The sequence below is a fragment of the Schistocerca piceifrons genome, chromosome 7, assembly GCF_021461385.2.
Source record: "Schistocerca piceifrons isolate TAMUIC-IGC-003096 chromosome 7, iqSchPice1.1, whole genome shotgun sequence".
Taxonomy (NCBI): Eukaryota; Metazoa; Arthropoda; class Insecta; order Orthoptera; family Acrididae; genus Schistocerca; species Schistocerca piceifrons.
The window spans coordinates 353,498,498-353,519,285 of NC_060144.1; the positions used below are offsets into that span (position 1 = coordinate 353,498,498).

At 41.7% G+C, this 20,788-nt stretch overlaps 1 protein-coding gene across 1 annotated transcript in view; it reads right to left on the minus strand.

Moving 5' to 3' along the window:
• The window catches only part of LOC124805200 (glutathione S-transferase 1-like), a 112,574-nt gene that overhangs the window by 63,443 nt on the left and 28,343 nt on the right, over nt 1–20,788 (minus strand). The window contains exons 3-4 of the mRNA XM_047265696.1: nt 5,189–5,247; nt 4,956–5,097 (exon numbers count right to left, since the gene is read on the minus strand). Coding sequence (XP_047121652.1) covers nt 4,956–5,097; nt 5,189–5,247 — 201 coding nt within the window. The remainder of the gene's footprint in view (nt 1–4,955; nt 5,098–5,188; nt 5,248–20,788) is intronic.

Here is a 20,788-nt window from a genome sequence, read left to right on the forward strand (position 1 = left end):
AGTGTCTCACTACAGTACAAAATAAGAAAAGCAGCGCATAAACGACTGAGATTACCGCTTCTAACACAGGAAGCGCACAGCTCAGCAGACGACGGAACAAAATAGTGGTCTCGCCCATGGCTGAGAAAGAGAAAGCATATCTGCGAACATGCCAGCTTATTTTTACCGAGCTCTACAGCCTGTGATTAAACTTTTCCTTAGCAATCTGGAATGACGCCTCAGATTTTCTCTGCTGATGGACCTGTGGTTATGGGTTCTTTTGGGGTTCTTGTGTTAGGAATCCGTTTTTCCTCATATTTATGTATGTAGTCCAATATCGATTACAGTCCAAGTTATATAGCACCTTTTCATTTCTTTTTCTGACCCATTTTTATGTAGGTTGCTGTCGGTGCGTATCATAAGCAGTTGTTCTGCTCTCATTTCTTCTATGTAATCTCTGATTCTCTGGTAGGTGATGCAAGACTGAAATTGTCCCCTCTCTTGATAGGATAACTGCAGATCAATATAAAAACAGTACCACACTTCGACAGTCGTTTGCGAAAAGTAAAGTCAAAATAGAAGCAAATTCTGCAGCGTTTATAAAACCAAAAAACAGGTACTTGCAAGTCAGCCACACGATACAGATACTCCAATTGCTGCTTCACATCATGTAATGGCAAACCCTTTCAATTAGAACCTTGGCAAGAGGAGAACGTCCAGTGGCCAACACTACCAGCGCGATTAGTAATGGCTACAACGACTGCATCACTTCTACCACCAGCAGCTGCAGTCTGACCAAACGTGATTGCCCTCTGCGTAATTCCAGTTTATGGATGGAGTGTTTCTCAAAATGAGGAATGGTCTAGAAGCTCCCGACTTCTGTTACCCTCCACAGATAGCAGCGTTTGCCTCATTCCAGTAATATAACGAATTTAAAGGATTTGTGCTTCCCATACAATGACTGTCACAAATCGCTAAGTGACATTATTTTATTTTGTTTATTTTGTGGGTATTTTGTTGATAGTACTGGGCATTACAATTTCTTAGACTTTCCCTGCGATTCGTTGTCACCTCGTAGAATCTGGTGTGCTGCCGGCGGGCCGCGCCTTTCCAACGCAATATTTCGATGTTGTAACTCGGTGTCTTCATCAGGTGTTTCAACATCGAGTTTGGAAGACGCGGACCACCGGCAGTGCAGTGCTGGCCATGTTTGCTTGGGAGTCAAGTTTTGAATCTTTTCCTGTGGGAAGGTGTGCTGCCGTTCTGGTCTCAAGTTCCTATTTGACACCAGAAGACGGTCAGTGAGTCTCAGCAGTAGGAGCGAGCGTCCCCAGGGAGTTGGGCAGTTTTGCAGAAGTTGGGCTGCGGCCCATTCTGTTCTTTTGCGGCGGGCGCCGGCACCTACACTCGCTGGGGGTAAGGACCGCCGAGCCACTACTGCTGTACCCAGAGAGTAATCAAGCACGATGTTTTGCCTTTTCTGTATGGACATAAAATGATAGTCCGCTGTGGCGCCATACGACCAGCCTCACAAAATCTGTTACTTTCCTTCGAAATGGGGTGTACTCAATTGATTTGGTCACTCCTGCCACAACGCGTGGCGCAAAGAGGCTGTCCAATTGGTGGTACTTTGCTTCGTGCGTTTTGCAAGCCTGAAGTGAGAAGTGTCTGTTGATTTCCCAGTTTTTTCGTGAACTAAGCGATGTTCACATTTGTCATATTGGCAACAGCATTAAGTTGTGCGCTCCATGTGGAGTTACATGAGAGCTGGGCAGTTGAGGGCTGCGAACTATACTCATGCTCATAAATTAAGGATAATTGCAGAAAGTGGTGCCACACAACGTGGCACTACACAAAACTGACGCTAATAGCATAGGCACATAGGGAACACACACGACACAGATCTGTAAGTCCACGGTATTGGTGATGAGTTGAGAAAACCATCCAGAAACACAAGTGCTACAAAACGCCACTGTTTCCTGCGCATGTACCCCGACATCAATATGGAATATTATCACCATGCAGACGAACACAGGCCGCACAACGGGTTGGCATATTCTGTATCAGATGGTCGAGCAGCTGCTGGGGTCTAACCTCCCATTCTTGCATCAGTGCCTGTCGGAGCTCCTGAAGTGTCGTAGGGGTTTAAAGACGTGCAGCGATACGTCGATCGAGAGCATATCAGACGTGCTCGATGGGGTTTAGGTTTGGAGAACGGGCAGGTCACTCCATTTGGCTGATATCTTCTGTTTCAAGGTACTCCTCCATGATGGCAGCTCGGTGGGGCCGTGCGTTATCATCCATCCCCTGAAAAGGCGGGCATACTGGTGCAAAATAAAGTCTCGATACACCTGACCTATTACAGTTCCTCTGTCAGACATGCAGGGGTGTGCGTGCACCAATCATAATCCCACTCCGCACCATCAAACCACGACCTCCATACAGGTCCCTTCAAGGACATTAAGGGGTTGGTATCTGGTTCCTGGTTCACGCCAGATGAAAACCCGTCGAGAATCACTGCTCAGACTATTCCTGGACTCGTCTGTGAACACAACCTGGGACCACTGTTCCAATGACCATGTACTGTGTTCTTGACACCATTCTTTACGGGTTCTCTCGTGACCAGGGGTCACTGGAATGCACCTTGCAGGTCTCCGTGTGAATAAACCATGTCTGTTCAGTCGTCTGTAGATTGTGTGTCTGGAGACAACTGTTCTAGTGGCTGCAGTAAGGTCCCGAGCAAGGCTACCTGCAGTACTCCGTGGCCGTCTGCGGGCACTGATGGTGAGACATCGGTCTTCTTGTGGTGGTGTACACTGTGGACGTCCCGTACTGTAGCGCCTGGACACGTTTCCCGTTTGCTGCAATCGTTGCCATAATCGTGAGATCACACTTTGTGGCACACGGTGGGCCCGTTCTATGACCTGCTGTGTTTGACCAGCCTCCAATCCCCCTAGTATTCTACCCCTCATAACGTCATCAATATGTGTTCTTTGAGCCATTTTCAATACACAGTCACCATTAGCACAATTGAAAACGTCTACACACTCACTCTCTGCAACGTACTCTGACATGCACCAACACACCTCTGCGTATGTGGACTGCTGCCAGCGCCACTGTGCGACGACCGCAGGTCAAATGCACCGCATGGTCATACCCAGAGGTGATTTAAAACCGCAAACTGCCCACCAGAGCGTTGTTTCACAAGATATCAGCATTATCCTTAATTTATGAGCATGAGTGTAAGATTTCGTTCAGCCGCCTGGTGTTGAGTGGCGCACGCTAGCTGATTTTGGGGAAATATAAAATGTCGCAAATGCGGTAGCCTGATTCATATTCTGAGCAGCCGACAACTTAGTTGTTCCGCAAACAGCTTGTGTTGCCTAATTGATTACAATTTTTTTGGTCTTTTTGTCTCGTTATCTTTGAATTTACGAGCTGCCCAGATGAGGAAATCTTGTTGCTCTTTCTCTAAGCAATCTTCCATACAATTTGGTACCCCACACAATGTTAGCGTCACTTTCTGCAATTTTAGATAACTTCGCTCTCTGCCAATTTTTGTGTGTGTTCTGACTTCGGCGGAGCTAAGAAAAAACTGTTATACTCAATATTGATTTAGATTTCGAAATCACTTAGAGATCTTACAACACTCCCGTGGTTAACACAACAGCAAATATAACCTTGTGTGTACCTAAGTTGTCCTCATTGTGACGGTGTATCCATTGTACACAGTGGCCAAACCAAACATAAACATCAACTGTTTAGTGTTCAGACAAGGTAACCAGCATTGCACTCGCTTGTCTGATATGACAATAATTTGTTTTATTAAACTGTGAGAGATATTATTGTCTCCCCAAGGCCTGAATCTTTGTTTTGTGTTTTTCATGGAAACTTTGATTAACAATCTTGCACTGTTCAGGTATAGCAGACGACAACATTTTATAGCAAGGTTTTATCATAACTCAGGTCAAGGACATAGTGCTTGCATATGATTAATAACCACAGCGGTAAGAAAAACTTTTCAAATGTAGTACTCCTTTTACAAAGACAGTCTGTGACGTATAATGTAACTTCCAGACTCATGCAGTTGTGGCTCCGCATATACATATTTCATGATGAAACTACCGTGGTTGGCTATCTTATAGTGAAAGCTGATATAAATTGTATACAGTCTCCACGAGTGCCAAATTCTTAATTAAAATTGCTCCTTATCCCAATACAGAATTCTCTACACTTACATATATACCGTGAAGTTAATGGTAAAGGGAATTCCCCACTGTATAATGCCTTACGGTTTTCTTTCAATTTCACTGAGCCTGTAGCAAGAGATGCGTGACAACTTAGATGTGTCTGTGTGCACAGTAACTAGTCCTAGACAGAGGGTTGGCCTCTCTAAAGCCTATGCGATTTCGGGTTCTACAGCATTTCTCTGATACTCTTTCGTTATTAAAACAAACTTCTGAGCGTTTGTGCTGCCCTTCTTTGTGTACTTTCAGCATTCCGTGTTAGTTCTATCTGGTATGAGTACCATACACTTGAGCAATATTCTAGTGTGAGTGGCACAAGGATTTTGTAAGCAGTCTCTTTTATGGACTAACTACATTTTCCCAGCATCCTACCAATGAAACGTAGCCAGTTAGCTTCTGTATTTACGGCGGAGCTTACACGATTATTCCTCTTCATGTCCCTGCGAAGTGTTGCACTCTGGTGATTGTGCAGGTGACTGATTCCATTGTAACTCAGGGACATTACAGTCAAAGAATATTACATTTTAGCTTTTTGTGAAGTGCATAGCTCCACTCTGAACATTTGAAATAAGATGCCACTCTTTGCACCGCTTTGAATTTTCATCAAGATTCATTTAAATAACGGCTCGCTTCATTAATTTTCATATTATTTCAAAATTAGACGTTCTTCGAACAATTTGGAAGTTTTAAAACCAAACCTTGCAAAAAAATCGGTATAAATACACTTACTGCCGTAGCCCTTAGACGAGGGAAGAGTTTCGTCCCGTGAAAAAACAGCCTCTGGTCGATCAGCGCCCTCTGCTTCACATCTTTCGGATAGAAGGAGTCATCCTTGCCGTACCGCGATACAAGGTAAGTGGCGATTGCGTGGCTACCACAAGGGGAACATCACTGTTACAGCGTTACAGTCGTTGTGAGGATGAAATGTATGAGATGGCACAGAAATTCGTCGGTGAACGTACCTGTCGTGAAGAATAAAACCATTGTCATCCAAGGATGGTACTGTGTGTTCGGGATTTATCTGAAACAAAAGAAGCTTGTTTTTAGTAAGTCATACCTTTAGACACTAACAGAGTCAAGTGAAGACTAAAATGCCCCAATTTTTCACCTACTACTAACAGAAAAATCATACAACACAGCAGAAGAGTCCGTAAGATTCGTTTGTTGTAATACTCGCAGGCAGTGAGGGCCATGGTTTCGTAAATAGCGAGTAACATTTTTTTTACCAAAGTCCTCTTCGAAGTTCTCTTCTTAACAGTACCATACAATCCTTCACCAGTAGTCATGTGCACAGATGATGACCTCGTTATGGAGACACAAATAATTAAGTATCAGGGCAAGTTCTTCTCATATGTACTTTCAGAATGCTTATGGGCGTTTTGCGAAGCGACCACAACAAAACACTGGAATTGACAAGTAGTGGAATACAAGTGTCCTTAATTTTATTCTTTACTTTAAGATTGTGGGGTTTAAAACCTCCCATAACTTTTCAATTGAACTTAGCAAAAAAATAGGTGTCTTTGCTTCAATACCACTACTACTTAGGTTACATAAGTAATCAAGGCAGCGTCATATTCCCAAGTAGAGACGAAAGGCTTTGGAGATATGTTTCCGAATGGAATGCAGACGTTTAAAGCAAGTCTTGAAGGGGAAACTTGGCAAGAAGTCTACAACATACACAACTTACAGAGTAAGGTACACTTGGCGACGACTTTGTTTCGATTTTTGAACCAAAATAAGACAGAATTTTAAAGAGACCAAAAATTGTCTGTATTATTCAACAAAATACGTACGGATTCCTGCTATAACAGTAAAAAACAAATATGCCTTACTGATTGCCACTACTGATCTAAGTTGCAGGTTAATTTACACTTGATCCCTAAGTTCGACTGTGGTTCCATCTTCTTATCCCGGATAAGCCAGTCAGATAGTTTCTGGCTAAGCACACATATATTTAGATCTCCCAGTCACAACATATTATTTTACTGGCCATTAAAGCAAAACAGCCAGTCAGTATGTACCCCAAAGTTGGTCATCTCGTTTCTTGTACCTCACTTGGCGAATAAACATGACTGTTCTTCTGTCTCTGTACCCACTTGTTGCAAGGCACAATCAACCCTCAAATTAACTATCACAATGTTATTCTCACACCAAAATTGTCTTTATCCGTGTTCTACAATAGTAAAAAACACTTGTGGCTCACCTAATGACACAACTGGTCTAACTCACAGGTTTACTATACACTTGGCGACGACCGTGGTTCGATCTTTGTATAAAAGTAAAATAGCACATTAAAGAAACCAAACGTAAATATTTCTTCTGTAACCTTACAAAACATACACGACTCACTTATTGTCACTACTGATCTAACTTACAGTTTAAGGTGCACCTGACAATGGCTGTGGTTCGATTTTTGTATCAAAGTAAAATAGCATTCAAAGGAAACCAAGAGATGACTGTATTATTAATCAAAATATACAAACATTTCTTCTATTATAGTACAAAACAAACGTGACTCACTTATTGACACTGCTGATCTAAGTTACAGATTAAAGTACACTTTGCAGTGAGGGCCAGAATGCAAGGCGGACTTAAGATACTACCATTCACTTATTATTTCCTTTTGTCAGTAGTAGTTATTGCATCAGAATAATGAAATCATGCCACGAGATTCCAGTAACACGTTCATAAATGACTCAATCCTGGCCGACATTCCTTAAACTTGAGTCAATGTTAAATATTCTCCATACACCTTAAGGAACACACATTATGGCAAAACCTTAAGATCGACTCTTAACGACTTCCTGCTCATCTTTCTGCCGAAAACGGTCCCAGCCGACCCTGAACGACAATTCGTACCACCTTGCTGCGAACCCATAAACGATCAGCACAATATCTGATTGTTATTCCGACAGACGTTTAGCCAAGCATTGTCGCAGATCACCGAGGCTATATTTATTCTGCTAACGATAAGTGTAACAACTGTAACCTCATGTGATGTAACTTTAAAGACTAGCGGCGTCTATGGTCCGATCTTTTTGTGCTAGGCCAACTGACCTTCAAATTAAGAGCCACTATGTTATTTCCATGTCTAAATAATCTGTACCATTTTTTTAAAAAGTCGTGATAGTTTAGCTAAAACTGATACACAATCTGCCAGAACCCAATGATCAGGACGCAGGTTATGCAGCGATCAGAGGCTGCCTCCATGACACTGGAACCTGTACATCAGACACTGCACTTGCCCACACACAGTGCAACACTTCTTGTAGCTGAAAAAATGTTAATATTGCCTATTATTTCTTGCATAGTTATGTTGTTAAGACATTCCACATCGTCTTTAGTGGCAGATGACAACTATTTTCCATATTCTAGCGAATTTGCGTATAGAACTTCAAGTGTACCACTTTGGCAAACGTATGATCGTTAAATGTAGCTATTCTATCTGTTTTAAACTCCATAAATGGCTGCGTCCTATCCCTCCCCCACTCTACTTGCCATATGCGTGTGACATCAGGTGCATTATGCTAAAATACGTGCCTACGCTTAGTCATAAAGATCTCAAACAAACTGAGACTTGCTGACGTTTTCAAACCTTCACATGTCTTATTTCTCGTATTACAGAGACATGACTGCACCTGTATGTGATTGCCACCAGAGGGTGCAGCTATGTACTAGTGCACTACAAGAACTCCGTGCAGGTTACTATTATCTTAGGGATCTCAATATAACGCAAGATATTGCTGAGATTTTAATAAAATAGAGATGTGGTTACTTAAAATCAAACCATGACTTCTGTGTAAACGAAGATGGCCAAGGAAACAACAAAGTGGTTGTGTCAACGATAAGACAGTTGAGATAAACAATTTAAGGTGGATGAGCTCCAGCTGTACATGTAACAAATTTATACGTCAAATCACAAGCCCAGGAGCGAACAATGGTACTGGCAACAAAGCAGTTTTATAAAACGCCCTGATACACACTGAGAGTTGCCTGTCCATTTTCATTTTTTGCTCACAATAATTTTGCTTTAGTTAATTCGCATCTGTGGTATTTGGTTTGGCCAACTGTGGTATTTGGTTTGGCCACCAGTCAATGCAAAGTTTTTGCGAGATGCTCTTGGTTTGAATGACGTTCGCCATTCTCTTCCCTGTTATTGTTCTGTATGGAGTTTCGTTCTGTTCTATGTGGCAGGAACACTGGCTGTACATGAACACACTAGCCTCTTCCCTGTATCTTCGCTCACACATGCAGTCGACAGTTTATATTGCACTCACCTCCCCCTCTCTGTGTCCACCTCTCCCTCTGTCTCTGTGTCCACCTCATTATCCCACCTCTATCTGTCTACCTCTTCCTCCCCATTCTCTGTATCTCTCCATCTCCTCCTCCCATCTCTTTGTCCTTCTGCTCACACACTTGTACCTCACTATATCTTCCTCCCAGTCTCTCTGTCTATATACTCCTCTCAATTTATCTCCTACTCCCTCCTCGTCCTTTTCCACCTGCCTTCTACCCCACTAAACCTTTTAACTGTCTCCTGCATCTCCCTCTGTCTAACCATCTCCTCCTAGCACCTCTAGGTGTACATCTCCTTTTCTATGTCCGTGCCATCCTCGCCCCACTCTTTGTCCATCTCCTACAATCCTCTCTATGTCCACTTACCCATCCTCATACTCCTTTCTATCTATCTCCTCTTCCCCCTCTCCCTGTCCATTCCCTCTTGCCCCCTCTCTCTCTCCATCTCCTCCTATCCCTCTCTCCCTATCCATCCCGTCCTGTACCATCTATCTGTCCATCGCCTCCTCCATACATCTCAACTTTCCCTGAGACATGCTTATCTGCACTTGTAGTTCCTGTAAAACGTGTTGATAAAGCAGGCTGGCACTGTTTCCACAACAAACCCATTTTGAAGGACAGCCAACCTGCACATCAGAGGCTTGAAGACCGTTTTCTACTCCTGACATATAGGCTGGCATGCAAAGCAGGTCGATAAAGCAGGCTGATACTACTACAATACAACACACATCATGCAAGGCAGCCTATACACCTGGCACTGGAAAACAGTTGTTCCCCTGATTTTTAAGCTTCCCTCCAAAACATGTCGATGAAGCAGACTGATACTATTACCAAACGATATGCCTGTTGTGGTAGGCAAGCGCTATATGGCAAGAGCTTTAAAAACGCATTTCTGCCCATATTTCCACTTGTATTGGAGCCAGGAAGTTCTGAACTGCATAGTGCTGATACTCATGACGTTTGGTTTGTATGCCAAATTTTGTTGAAATTGATCCATGGATTTGAGAAAATATCATATATATAATCGGCTTTAAATGTACATATATTCTACTCTGAACTGTTTTGTTCAAACCGAGACACTTCATTTCTTCTCTGCTGTGACGCCATTGTATTTTGCAGACTTGTTGATGTCGACTGTGGGATATAAATGCTCTGAGACGACACGAACAGTTAAGTGAATTATTCATGTTTTTCAATTGCATATCATTAAAAATAACTACTATTTCTTTGCATGAAATTAGGGGTCAGGTGGGGCAGGGCAAGTCAGCAGCTGCTGTTACGCATGATCATTTTCTAAATATACTGCGGAGTTACCTGTTATATTAGTGAAATATAATATGGAATACATGATAGTAAGGTACTTCCTAATTACGATATTAGGTGAAAAGCATATTCTTAACATGTATTCTGATTCGAATGGTCCAGAAAAGTATTTTTAATTAGTCTTTCAAATCTATAACCAATCATTATGTATCAGACGGAACATACTCAACTGCAGTGGTTGAAGCTATAAGCCAATAGCAGAGATACTATTTTATTTTACGACAGTTTGTCGATGAATATGTGTATATGAATATGAATGTATGTGTATCAATACAGCTGAGGTGGGTTGTATTAACCGTTAACACTGTCCGCTGTGGTGTTCAGCCTGATAAAGATTATTTTATGAAAAGTGATTACCACCGGGACCGTTTCTGGTGCTGTGCAATTTGTGGCACGAGCTGAGCAGCTGACTCAGACAGCCAGTGTGTGCCTCGCATCCTTGACAATTGCCGTGAATCTCCGTCTACACAAAGTGAGGCCCATGTTAGGCGCAGATCTGGGGCCTGATTCTGGGAGGGGTCAAAGTTTGTTACTGTCTTTGACTTCCATACGTAATTTACTGACACTTTTACTGTTAATGGGCCACAGATATCTCGGATTTTAATAATAATGAAATATATAAACAAATCGAAAGACCCTGAAAAACTCAAATTCAAGAAGAAATTAACTCACTGATCAAAACAGGAAAACATCAAGAACTGACTGAAGCACTTGAACAACATAATATCCAAATTCTGGCACTATAAGAAACTCGTCGTACTGATGAGAATTCTTTTGAAATGCGCAATTACAGAATTTATAAAGGAAAACCAGCAGATTATATCTTTGGAAAATGCCCTCTATTAGGTACAGCCTTTATTGTTAGAACAAATATAACGGAGTAGATTAGATTAGTACTTGTTCCATAGATCAAGAATACGACGTTTCGTAATGATGTGGAACGTGTCAGGTTAATAAAAGGTGTCAATACAAGATATTACATTACACAAAATATTACACGACACTTAATTTTTTTCTGAATCGTGTCTTCTAGTTCTTCCCAGAAAGTCTGTACTTTGTTCGGTTTTTTTTTTTTTTTTATTGTCAATATTTGTTGGAGCATGAGCATTCACTAGCGTATAAATTTTGATTTTACATTTGATCGTCAATGTTTTCAGTTACAAACTTCAGCTCTACGCCCAACAGGCACTCAACATTGACGATCAAATGTAAAAACAAAATTTTATTTATTGTAACAGGTAGCTATGTAAAATTCATTCTAGTTGCAACTATATTATTGTACGTGACTATTATGTTAAATATTCATGGTCAGATACCATTTCCAGTTTGTTTTCTGTGGCATAAAGGTTCATATATTACTGCATAGCTTAACAGTTTAGGACTTCATTTGACTGCTCTTGGAAGTAGTTCACTTCGTCACACTCACAAAAGCCTTACAATATCTGTGAGACACTTTTATGTCTTCCTTGGCTAAAGAATATGCTGTTACTGGATTGCAACCTTGGTTTATGGCTACAGTGTTTTTCACCCTATGGAAGACAGGCTAAGTGTATTAAATGCCAACAAAGTGTGTTTACAATACTCGAACTCTGTCCCAAATTCCTTTAAGTGTTGTAAACTATTAGATAGTTTACAGAACAGCAGCTGTATTGTGTTTAACAGCCTTCTACAGTTTGTCTATTGGAGCAATAAATCTACACGAAAGTTGAGTGGTGTGAAAGTAAACTTTTCAGATAATATACATCTACATATAAACTCCACAAACCACTCTACGTTGTATGATGGAGGGCACCACATACCACTACTAATCATTTTCTTTCCTGTTCCAATTGCAAACAGAGCGAGAGGAAGGCGACTCTCTGTATGCCTCCAAATAGCCCTAATTTCTCTTTCTTTATCTTTCTGATCATTACGCGAAATGTACGTTAGTGGCAGTAGAATCATTCTGCAGTCAACTCCAAACGCCGGTTCTCTAAATTTTGTCAGTAGAGTTCCTTGAAAAGAAAGTCACCTTCCCACCCTGGACACCAAGTTGAGTCCCAGAAGCACCTCTGTAATACTTGTGTTGTTCGGAACTACCGGTAACAAATATAGTAGCCCAACTCTGGATTGTTTCTATATGTTCCTTTAATCCTGCCTGTTGGGAATACAAAACACCCAAGCAGTACTAGAAAATGGTTGGCACTAGTGTTCTACTTGGGTCTCCTTCACAGATGAATCACACGTTCCTAAAATTGTTCCAATAAATCGAAGCAGACCATTCGCCTTCTCTACTACAATCCTCACGTGTGAAACGTGCCCTTAGAAAAATTTATGAATGACTGTGCTGATAAACCTCTACATTATTTGATTTTCAAACAGCTGAGCAAAACTGAACGTACTCAAACATTTCTCTCTTTACTTATTTTGATCATCACTAAACTGACACACAATATTTTTAGCGCAACGCAATCTGACTTTCAATAATCCCTACAAAAGAATGGCCCTGACTAACAATAACCTATACCTTTCATGAATCACTTACCTCACAAAAATCTTCATTACTCGAACTACTGCAATACAGCGAGCGCCAATACTACCAGCTAAATAAAAGATTCTAACTACTGAAGTCACTAACTACTGATAGGCATAGTTAGCAAATGAAAGGTTTTGATAAAGAACAAACAATGTATTTACCTTAATAGTGTTCCTAAGTCATTATATATATATATATATATATATATATATATATAAAGTTCATGACATCCAGTCTTACAAATTTACTGTCTCTGATGGACACACGTCCTGATCATCCGCTCTCAAAACTCCGTCATCTCTCTCCCCACATCCACCACTGCTGGCGGCTTACCTCCAACTGAGCAACGCTACGCACTGTTAACAGCCAACTATCCAACACTACAATAGCAAATTCCAACAACGCAAACCAGCCACAGACTGCACACAGCACAGTCAGAGATTTTCATACAGAGTGCTACGTGACGTTACCAACATAAAAACCTAAACAGCCTACTTACACGTGCTAGTTCCGGGATTGGGCTCGAACTTCCATTTTTCTACAGTTATATAAAGCTACCATTCAACACACTAACTAAAAATACTGTCTAAGTCATCTTGTATATTCCTACAGCCACTCAACGACCACACCTTCTAATACGCCACAGCGTCATCGCCAAACAACCGTAAATTGCTTCACCCTGTCCGTCAGGTCATATATGTGTACAGAGAATAAAAGCTGTCCTGTCACACTTCCCTGTGGCACTGCTGACAATTCCCTTGCATCTGATGAACACTCGCCGTCGAGGTTAACGTTGGGACTATTCCGCATGCTCGTACCTTCGTTAACAATCTGCAGTGGGACACCGTGCCAAACGCTTTCCGGAAATCTAGGGATGTGGAATCTGCCTGTTGCGCTCCATTGATGGTTTGTAGCTTATGTGAGGGAAGAGCAAGTTGAATTTCGCATGAGCGATGCTTTCTAAATCCGCTCTGATTTGTGGTCAGAAGCTATCCTGTCTCGAGGAAATTTGTTATATTCGAACTCACAGTGCGTTCGAGAATTCTGCAGCAGACCGATGATACTGGTCTGTAATCATAAGGGTGCCACTCTTTTACCTTTGTTATATACAGGAGTCACCTGCGCTTTTTTCCGGTCACCTGCGACTTTGAGTTGGGTGAGAGATTCGCGATAAATGAAAGCTAAGTAAGGGGCCAATTCGGCGCAGTAGTCTGTGTAAAACTGAACTGGGATTCCGTCTGGACCTGGCGACTTATTTGTTTACGGCTCTTTCAGTTGCTTCTCCCCACCATGGATGCCTGCTTCTATTACTGCATGTGGGAGTCTGTGCGACAGTCAAGTAACAGTATGTTTGTTCGATACTCCTGTGTGAATGATTTCTTAAACGTGAAATTTAAAACTTCAGCTTTCCTTCTATTGCCACCACTCAAAGCTGTGTGCCCTTGGGTTGGGTTCTTCACAGCCTAACAGAAGACCATAAGGAGTAACAACAGGCCAACTGTGCCGGAACTGCTTGCGCATTATAAGGCTCATGACATTTTTTTTTCCGAACATCGCCACAGGCGATGTAACATGGGCTCATCACTTCGAATCGAGGACAAAACGGAAATCCAAATAAGGTAAGCCGCACTCTCAACTAGTGAAATCATGGCAATGGTCTTCAGGGAACCTGAAGGGGTTGTTCTGTTTGATTCTCGCTCGTGGTGCAGCGATCAACTCATGTGTACTGTACTACCCTCAGGAAATTGAATAAACGACTTCAGCATGATCGTCGCCATAAAAAAAAACCCTTACTTCTCCTTCTCTATGACAACGCAAGCCTCACACAAGTCTGAGCAGCCGAGAATAGCTCACAGAACTTCATCCGACTGTTCTTCCTCATCCACCAGACGGTCCGGATCTCGCACCTTCTGACTTCCATCTGTTTGGCTCAATGAAGGACGTACTCGGTGGAAACGGTGGGTGGATTGGGCAGATTACTGATGCAACAATACGTTGGCTCCTACGTCGACCAGTAGGGTGGTACCATGCGGGGATGCAGGCCTTCCCAGTAAGGTGGCGCAAAGCCGACGCACTGTCTGGAGATTATGTTGAAAAATAGCGTTTTGGAGCCAGAATATTCGGGTATGGTATCGTGTATTGGAATACTGAATAAAACCAACCTGCTTTCAGTAAAAACGTGTTGCATTAATTATTGAACACACTTCATAATTTTGCCTCCTATGTTTTACTGGTAGTAAGGGAAATTTTAAATAAAGAATACATACTTTTCCAGTGCATCATTAAGAGCGCCGCACTTGTCAGGAGCAGTCACTGAGATGCTTTGCGTGGCTACTTTGGAGAAGTATACCAAAAATTTAAAGGAATTAGGAATTGAAAAAACGCAGTGTTATTGCCATTCTTTCTCTATTATTCACTGCATTTGTTTAATTAGTGTACTGTTTCATTACCATTGGTTGAATGACGGCCCTCTACTGAAATTTATCCAGGAGTGATGGCGGAGGACAAGACTCTAAAACTGCCATTTGTTATAGAAATGAGCTGATCAGTTTCGAGACGTGTCAGGCTACAAGAACTAAATTTTATAGGTGACCAAAAAACTTACACCCTAGAGATTTTATGGTTGTCCTTGGTGAAGGAGAATTCTATAATGAAGAATAACTCAGTAGTCCAGATCACGGAGATGGAAGAGTGGACGCAAGTGCCCCCTCTTGCGGACGCCTACGGCTTCAGTAAAACAGACCAAGTGTTCAAAGTATTCTGGATACAAACGTCCTATACTCTTTTTTCCAGGGAGGGGGGGGGGGGGGGGGGGCTGAGGCACTGGTACTCAACAACCTCAGTTAAGTTATTTGTTGGATATATCCCAACTTCTCTCTTCTGCTACTGTGTTTACTTCCTCCTGCTTCCTCTAGTTCAATCGCAGATATTCCCTGATTTCTTAACGCATGTCCTATCATCGTCTCCCGTGTTGTTGTCAATTTGTTCTACATGTTTCTGTTCTCACCGATTCTGAGGAGAACAGCTGCACTTCTTACTTTGTCAGTCCATCTAATTTGGAATATAGTTCTGTATCAACACATCTCAAACACTTTGATCCTTTTCTTTTCAGGTTTCCCCACAGTCCATTATTCACTCCCATAAGACGTGCCTTTTATGTCCTTGCTTTTTCGGTCACATGTTGTTTTGCTTCCAAGACAGCAGAATTATTTCACTTCGTCTACTTCGTGGTTTCGATGGTAAGTTTCTCACCTACTCTGATTTCTGTTACTCCTCATTACTTTCGTCTTCCTTAGGTTTCCGTATCCTGTGGTCAGTAGACTCCTCATTCTCTTCATTACATCCTGTAAGTCTTCCTCGTGTTATCACTGGGGATGGTAATGCCATCAATTCTCTACTGTAGGAACAGTGCTACGAGAAGGAGTTATTACTGCTTCGGGTTATATTACCAACGACAGTCTAATTGATCACAAGTGTTAGACTGGTTCTAGCAATGTATATAAATATACCTGCTCTCTGGCACATAGTCACAGCAAAGAAAAAGCTATGTGACAAAACATAAGTGTTCGCTTTGACTGCAAATATATTTCAGTTCTCAGGACTGAAGACCACAACAACAACATATTTTATGCTGGCAATAATCATGTCATTTATCACCTGTTCAGAACCCAATTCATTTATTATAACCTCTTACAACATACTTTTCCTCCCATAAGCTGGTGATAGACGTCTACGAAACCAACATTTAGAGTTTTCAAAGTTTCGTCTTCCGTTTTCACTGACGAGCGCTGGCCTACATCGGAACCATGTTCCGCACCTACAAACAGTCTGCTCAATTGTGCGCGGTTCTGCGCCGTTCTGCGCTGCGTGACGCGGCCCGTTCGGTGTGAACACGACTTTAGGCTAAGCAGTCAGTTTTGTGTGGTTAGAGCTGTATTGCGCTGCAGTTTCAGTGGTAATGTGTTAGACTAAACTACTCGCAACTCCGGTTATGTATCGTTGTGTCTAGCCTGCTAGAAATGGAAGCCTACTACATGATAAGATATATGGTGAATATGATTTTCTGCTATGGTTTAGCAAATAATGCATCCAGCGAGCTAATGCCCCTCTCTGCGAGTAATTTTGTATCTCGTAGAGTACCATTTGACAAACTGTTTAGTTGACTTTTCTAGCGTGTTACGGACAGAGGTTCTCCAGCGTCCGAAAAATTAAACAGCGGAAGGACTCGTCAAATTTGGATTCAGTAGGATTTTAGAACATATACTGTGGTCGAATATTATAAATTACCTCGAAGAAAACGATTTATTGAGAAATTTAGAAAATATCATACTTGTGAGACACAACTAGCTCCTTATTCTGACGAAGTAATGAATGCTATCGACAGGCGGTGTCAAATTAATTCCACATTATTAGATTTTAGAAGGCTTTCGATGCCGTTCCTCACAAGAGACTTCTAATCAGATTGTGTGCCTAAGGAGTATCGCCTCAGTTGTGTGATTGGATCTGGATTCGTGTCGTCCGCTCAGAAAGGCCACAGTTTATAGTAACTGACGGAAAGTCATCGAAATATCTGGCGTTCCCGGAGGAAGTGTTATAAGCCCTCTACTGTTCCTGATCTACGTAAACGACATAGGAGACAATCTGAGCAGTCCTCTTAGATTGTCTGCAGATGATTCTGTCATTTACCGTCTTGTAAAGTCATCAGATGATCAAAACCAATTGAAAATGATTTAGACAAGATATATGTTCGTGCTAAAAGTGACAACTGACTCTAAATAATGAAAACTGTGAATTCATCCACATGAGTACTAAAAGAGTTCCGCTAAACTCCGGTAACACAATAAATCACATAAATCTAAAGACTGCAATTCAACTGCCACCACCCTGTACTCCCCAGGACAGAATCGGTGTACCCCAGCTGTCTGCGTCTAGTGTAAATCATGAAATAGTGTGAACATATTTCAAATGTCTGCAAGTCGTGTAACTGAGTCGAGACGTGGGGACCAGAGCGATAGTCACCTATCAGGATGTGGAAAACCGCCTAAAAACCACATCCAGGCTGGCCGGCACACCTGCCTTCGTTGTTAATCCGCCGGGAGGATTCGATCCAGGGCCGGCGCGCCTATCCGAGCAATTCAGCTAGACATTTACGGATTACAATTACGAATAACTTAAATTCGAACGGTCGCGTAGATAATATTGTGGGGAAAGGAAACCAAAGACTGTGATTTATTGGCAAAATGCTTAGAAAAGGCTGCACTTCTACTGAAGAGACTGCTTACATCACGCTTGCCCGACGTCTTCTGGAGTGTTGCTGTGCGGTGTAGCATCTTCATCGAACGGGACTAACGGTGTACATCGAAAACGTTCAAAGAAGGGCAGCTAGTTTTGTATTATCGCGAAATAGGAGAGATAGTGCCACAGACATTATACGTGTATTAGCATGGCTATCAATAAAACAAAGGCGTTTATCGCTCCGACAGTATCTTCTTGTGTAATTTCAAACACCAACTTTGTCCTTCCATTGTGAAAATACTCTGTTGACGCCCACCTATATAAGTAGAAATGATCATCATGATCAAATAAGTGAAATTAGAGATCGCTCGGAAAGATTTAAGCGCTCGTTTTTCCAGCGCGCCTTTTGAGTGTGGAACGGTAAAAAAGTAGCTATACTCCATTCACCGAAACAAGAGACGTACTGTAAACAGGGCAAGGCGCGTGACCAGCGCGCTGCCGTCGAGGGGTGTACAAGGCAGGGGCGTCAGAAATTAAAAAAATGAAAGTAGTGTTTTTTATAATTTGGCACCTGAACATGATAAAGTGATCCGAGAACTACCTTCCGACACCTTTTTTTTTACATTACATTAAAATTTATTGTCACTGAAAAAGAGAAATATTTAAGCTTTCGGAAAAGTTGTTTTTTTCGCGTTACTCTATATTTATCACGTCATATCTCCTAAACTGTGTGTCGCACAGCAAAATAATTTTTTAATTGCCTTCAGTACTGTATTTTGATGACGTCTGTAAATTTTCTGCCCAATAGAGTCAGTAATAGTGAAGTAATAAATTAAAATCTCTCATCTGATGCAGAACTTTTAGCAAATCATCATCCGAAATATAGTAAGCGACAAACTTTTCCCCTTTAAATTTTTGTGGGGGTATAAGCGAGAAACGTTTCAGGAAAGGTTTGAACTTAATTTTGTAGTTTGTTCGAATGCGATGGGTGCAACCGTTTGTCCTTTATGAGCGATGAATTGTGCGGTTCGCAGGCGCGGCGCTCAATCAGTGTGGCCGTCTCAGTTGCAGGTGTGAGCTCGTTAGTGGGTGTTGTACAGCGGCGATTTCAGGATATCTTAAGTTCATCTGTAAAGACGCTTGAAAGGCTATTTGTTGATTATTAGAGTAAGTGTATGTGTTTGTAGTCACGCTGAGGATTCACTGTTTATCCAATAGCATCGCATGGTTTCTTATTTTATACGTATATTCACTTATTTCATTAGCATCACATACGACTGTCCTCATTATGTCATCCACGGATTCAGCGAGTGAGATCGACGTGTCAGTTCTGAGTCCACCAAAGAAGCAAGCAAAGAAGAAATCATTAAGTTCTTCTGAGAAGCACATGGTGGTTAATGTGTATAAAACGGAACGTTACATCCAGAGCAGTCGATGAGTGACATTGTTTCGAAAACAGCTGCAGCTACAGGTGTTGGACGTTCTTCAGTGTATCGTGTGATAAGTGAGTAGAAGGCCACACAATCCTTGAAGTCTTCTAAGAAAGGAAAATTACGACAGAAACTTTCTGAAAGTATTGATGACTTCGATAGAAATGCGATACCAAGTACACGAATTTTTTTTCGTAACGAATTGCCAACAATTGACAAAGTGCTTACAGTCGTGAACGAAGATGCAGATCTGGGCAATTTTGGGAGAACTACATTTTATAAGTTATTGAGAGAAATGAATTTCAAATATGTCCGGCGTGGGAGCGATAGCATGCTAATAGACAGGGATGACATGATTTTATGGAGGCGGCGTTATCTTCGAAACATTAAACGGTTGAGAGATGAAGGGAGACCCATTTACTATTTGGACGAGACGTGGGTGAACGTAGGACATACCCGAAGTTACGTCTGGGTAGATGACACTATAAATTCCTCAAAACATACGTTTCTGTCCGGATTATCCACCGGAAGCAAGGACCCATCAGGTAAAGAACGTCTGATTATCGCAAACATTGGCAGCAAAGCAGGGTTCGTTGAAGGATGTTTGTGGACTTTCGAATCCAAGAAAAGTGGAGATTATCATGAGGAGATGTGCGCCGAAACCTCCGAGAAGTGGTTTCAAGATGTTCTTCCTCGGCTTCAGGAAAATGCAGTTATTGTTCTTGACAAGGCGCCGTACCATTCTCGGAGAAAAGAAAAAGTTCCCAATGCGAATTCCAATAAGCACGAAATATCAGAGTGACTCAAATCTAAAAACATCGATTTCGAAGACGGTATGTTGAAGAAAGAACTTTTAGATATAGTTAAAAATCACAGAACAGCGCACAACGAATAGGCAATAGAAGAAATGGCGAAGAATGCAGGGAAAACTGTTCTCAGAATTCCTCCGTACCACTGTAAATAAAAGCCATCGAGTTAGTGTGGGCCAGAATCAAAGGCTATGTTGCAGCGAAAAACAGAACATACAAAATGCCGGAAGTGAAAGTACTGCTAGAAGAAGCAGAGGATTGGAACAAGTGCATCCTCCATGTAGAAAAAGTGGAAACTCAAATGTGGAAATTAGACTGCATTATAGAGCAGAGAGAGGAGCGGTTTGTTATAAAACTCAATGAAAACAGTTCAAGTTCGACAGAGTGAACCTTGTTTCGTCCTTTATCATTATTATTACTGGTATTTTATTAAAATTAACAATTAATTGTATTTGAATAGAGCGTTTTGTTAGCAACCTGAATGAAAATAAATCTGCTTCGACAGAATGAACTCAGTTTAACATTATTGTTAAATTTATTTCGTACATTGTTGCCCAGGTTTCTCACGGTCCGCTGTGACAGCTCGGCTGCCAGCCGAACGCCGCCAGCTACAAAGTGTGCCCCAAGGGTTTTCCACACCCCTACGTATCACGTGAACACCGAATGCTTTCTCTGGAAACGAGCGTAGTCGCTCACGTGACACTGTTTGTGTTTCGTCCCAGCTCTCGGTGAATAGACTATAGAAGGTGGTTGACAAACCCTCTGCCAGGCACTTAATTGTGAAATGCAGAGTATTCATGTAGATGTAGATATTTCCCCAATTTTTGATTCTATATATCCCATAGTTTAACTTCATCTCCTGAAGTTCATTTACTAAAGCTAGATTTTATTTCCCCAAAGTTGCTACCATATTCAGTCAATGTATTCATAATTACTGCAAATTTATTTCTTGGT